This window comes from Aplysia californica, unplaced genomic scaffold, assembly GCF_000002075.1.
Source record: "Aplysia californica isolate F4 #8 unplaced genomic scaffold, AplCal3.0 scaffold00028, whole genome shotgun sequence".
NCBI classification, from domain to species: domain Eukaryota; kingdom Metazoa; phylum Mollusca; class Gastropoda; order Aplysiida; family Aplysiidae; genus Aplysia; species Aplysia californica.
The window spans coordinates 1,807,479-1,809,440 of record NW_004797298.1 but is presented as its reverse complement, the minus strand read 5'-3'; the positions used below and the strand labels follow the sequence as shown (position 1 = coordinate 1,809,440).

The window sequence follows — 1,962 nt, the reverse complement described above, 5'->3', positions numbered from 1 at the left end:
GAGGGAGAGGGAGAGGGAGAGGGAGAGGGAGAGGGAGAGGGAGAGAGAGAGGGAGGGAGAGAGAGAGGGAGGGAGAGAGAAAACATGTGAGTGTGTGTGTTTGGGTGTATGTGTTGATGAGAGACAGTTTTAAGTGTGTGTGTGTGTATGTGTGTGCAAATGTGCGAATGCTGTCCTGTGTGAGTGTGTATGTATGCATGTAATCGTGTTTGCTGTAATAGTGTGCACCTGCTGTCTTGTGAAAGTGTGTGTATGTGCATGTATGTGTATCTAGTATCTATGAGTAGGGGGTATGCAAATTTGTGCATAGATGAATGTGCAAGCATCTTTGGATGAGAGTAAGGGAGAAGCGTGCCTCACCTGTATCACGTGACTGTACTGGACCACAGTACCCTTGAGCTTCTTGTTCTCCACATCATTCTGCTTCTTCTCCAGCTCTGCTGCATGCTGAGGACAAATCACAAGACCAAGGAGAGAGTTTAGTTTCAGTATTAGAAATGGTTTTATGACAATAACAACACAAACAGGGCATCGAAGTGCCAAAGATTAGAAGCCTTACCAGAGAGAAACATACAAAGAAAAGAAGGAGGAGAGATTAAGCCAACAGACATTTAATAATTATGAAAGAATGAGCAAACCACTCAAGAGATTCCACAAACTGCCCAAAAGGAGAGAGTGAATTACAAATTTGAAGCAACCAAGCATAATAACGGCCATATGTTTCCAGAAAACAGACAGGACAACGAAATCACTGAAAAAGTAAACGGCTAAGACGACATTCTGAATCTATGCCAGGGTAGAGAGAAACACATCGACACAATAATAACCTTTTAGAGCTTGGAGGGGACAGAAAGGCAAACAAGCAGAAATAAAAGAGTAGTTCCTACCAGTGTAACCCTCTAACCACTCAGCTACAAAAGATCAGAAAGACATGATTACAACTGAGTGTTGCTGTATATGTCAAGGGGCATGGGGAAAACAGCAACAAGATAAAAGTTTCATGAGAAATCCTTCACACAGCAACCAGAAACAAAAGGGGAGAAAAACTCTGAGGAAGGGGGGGGGGGGTCTGACGTCAAATGAGAGTGCAACAGGAGCAGGAAAGTTTTATTCTACTGAAAAATGTTTTTAAAATGATCTTTCGAAGTTCTACGAACATTACTTGTACCCAGTGCAAGACACGGAAAAAAGGAAAGTGGAAAGATGTTGATGACCACACTTCTCAGAGAAGAGACAGTCTAATCATACCCTTTTCCCATGATGAAACGTGATGTAGAGCTAAACGAGAGGCAGATGAGAGATAACAGAAATCTAAATTAGGATGTAACATGGCACAGTAAACCCACCACCCGAAAAACCAAAAAAGCTAATGTTGTTGTGTTGGGAATAACGGAAACTCAGCTACGCATAAAACATATGTTGCATAAAGTAGCAATTGGTTATAACAAGAATTAAAACATGTTATATGAGGCTCAAAGTCAATATCATTTATTGGCTAAGGCCTTGTGTACAGACTGATGAGTCTAGGTTGACAAAAAAGGTATACATGTATTCTGCTAGTTAGAAAGAACACTTCGACCAAAGACCGTGTATCACCGTCTTTGCTTCCACTGCAATGCTCTAGAATCATTCTAGTGGGACGAGTTTCCTCAGAAAAGCAAAGATTCGAGGAAGACAGGCGGATGTTAAAACGGATGCTGAAGAGAAAATGACAGGTAATATTAAAAACTTACTGAAAAGTCTGGCAGCAGCGGGAGTGCGATCGAAGGTAAAGAAGGGAGAAAAACTTGAACGAGCATTATAAATAGACGCAAAAATGTGACAAAACTCGTCTAAAATACCAGTCGAAAATCTATGCTAAAGTAAATGTTGTGCATCTCCCTTTCCCACTCTCTTTCTCTTTCTCTCTTTTTCTACTCTCTAGCTCGCTCGCTCCCTCCTCTCTCTCTCTCTCTCTCTCTC

General features: G+C 41.6%; 1 protein-coding gene across 1 annotated transcript in view; it reads right to left on the bottom strand.

Moving 5' to 3' along the window:
- The window catches only part of LOC100533406 (inositol trisphosphate receptor), a gene marked incomplete in the record, with an annotated part of 124,925 nt that overhangs the window by 94,722 nt on the left and 28,241 nt on the right, over nucleotides 1-1,962 (bottom strand). The window contains 1 exon segment of the mRNA NM_001204689.1: nucleotides 361-447. Coding sequence (NP_001191618.1) covers nucleotides 361-447 — 87 coding nt within the window.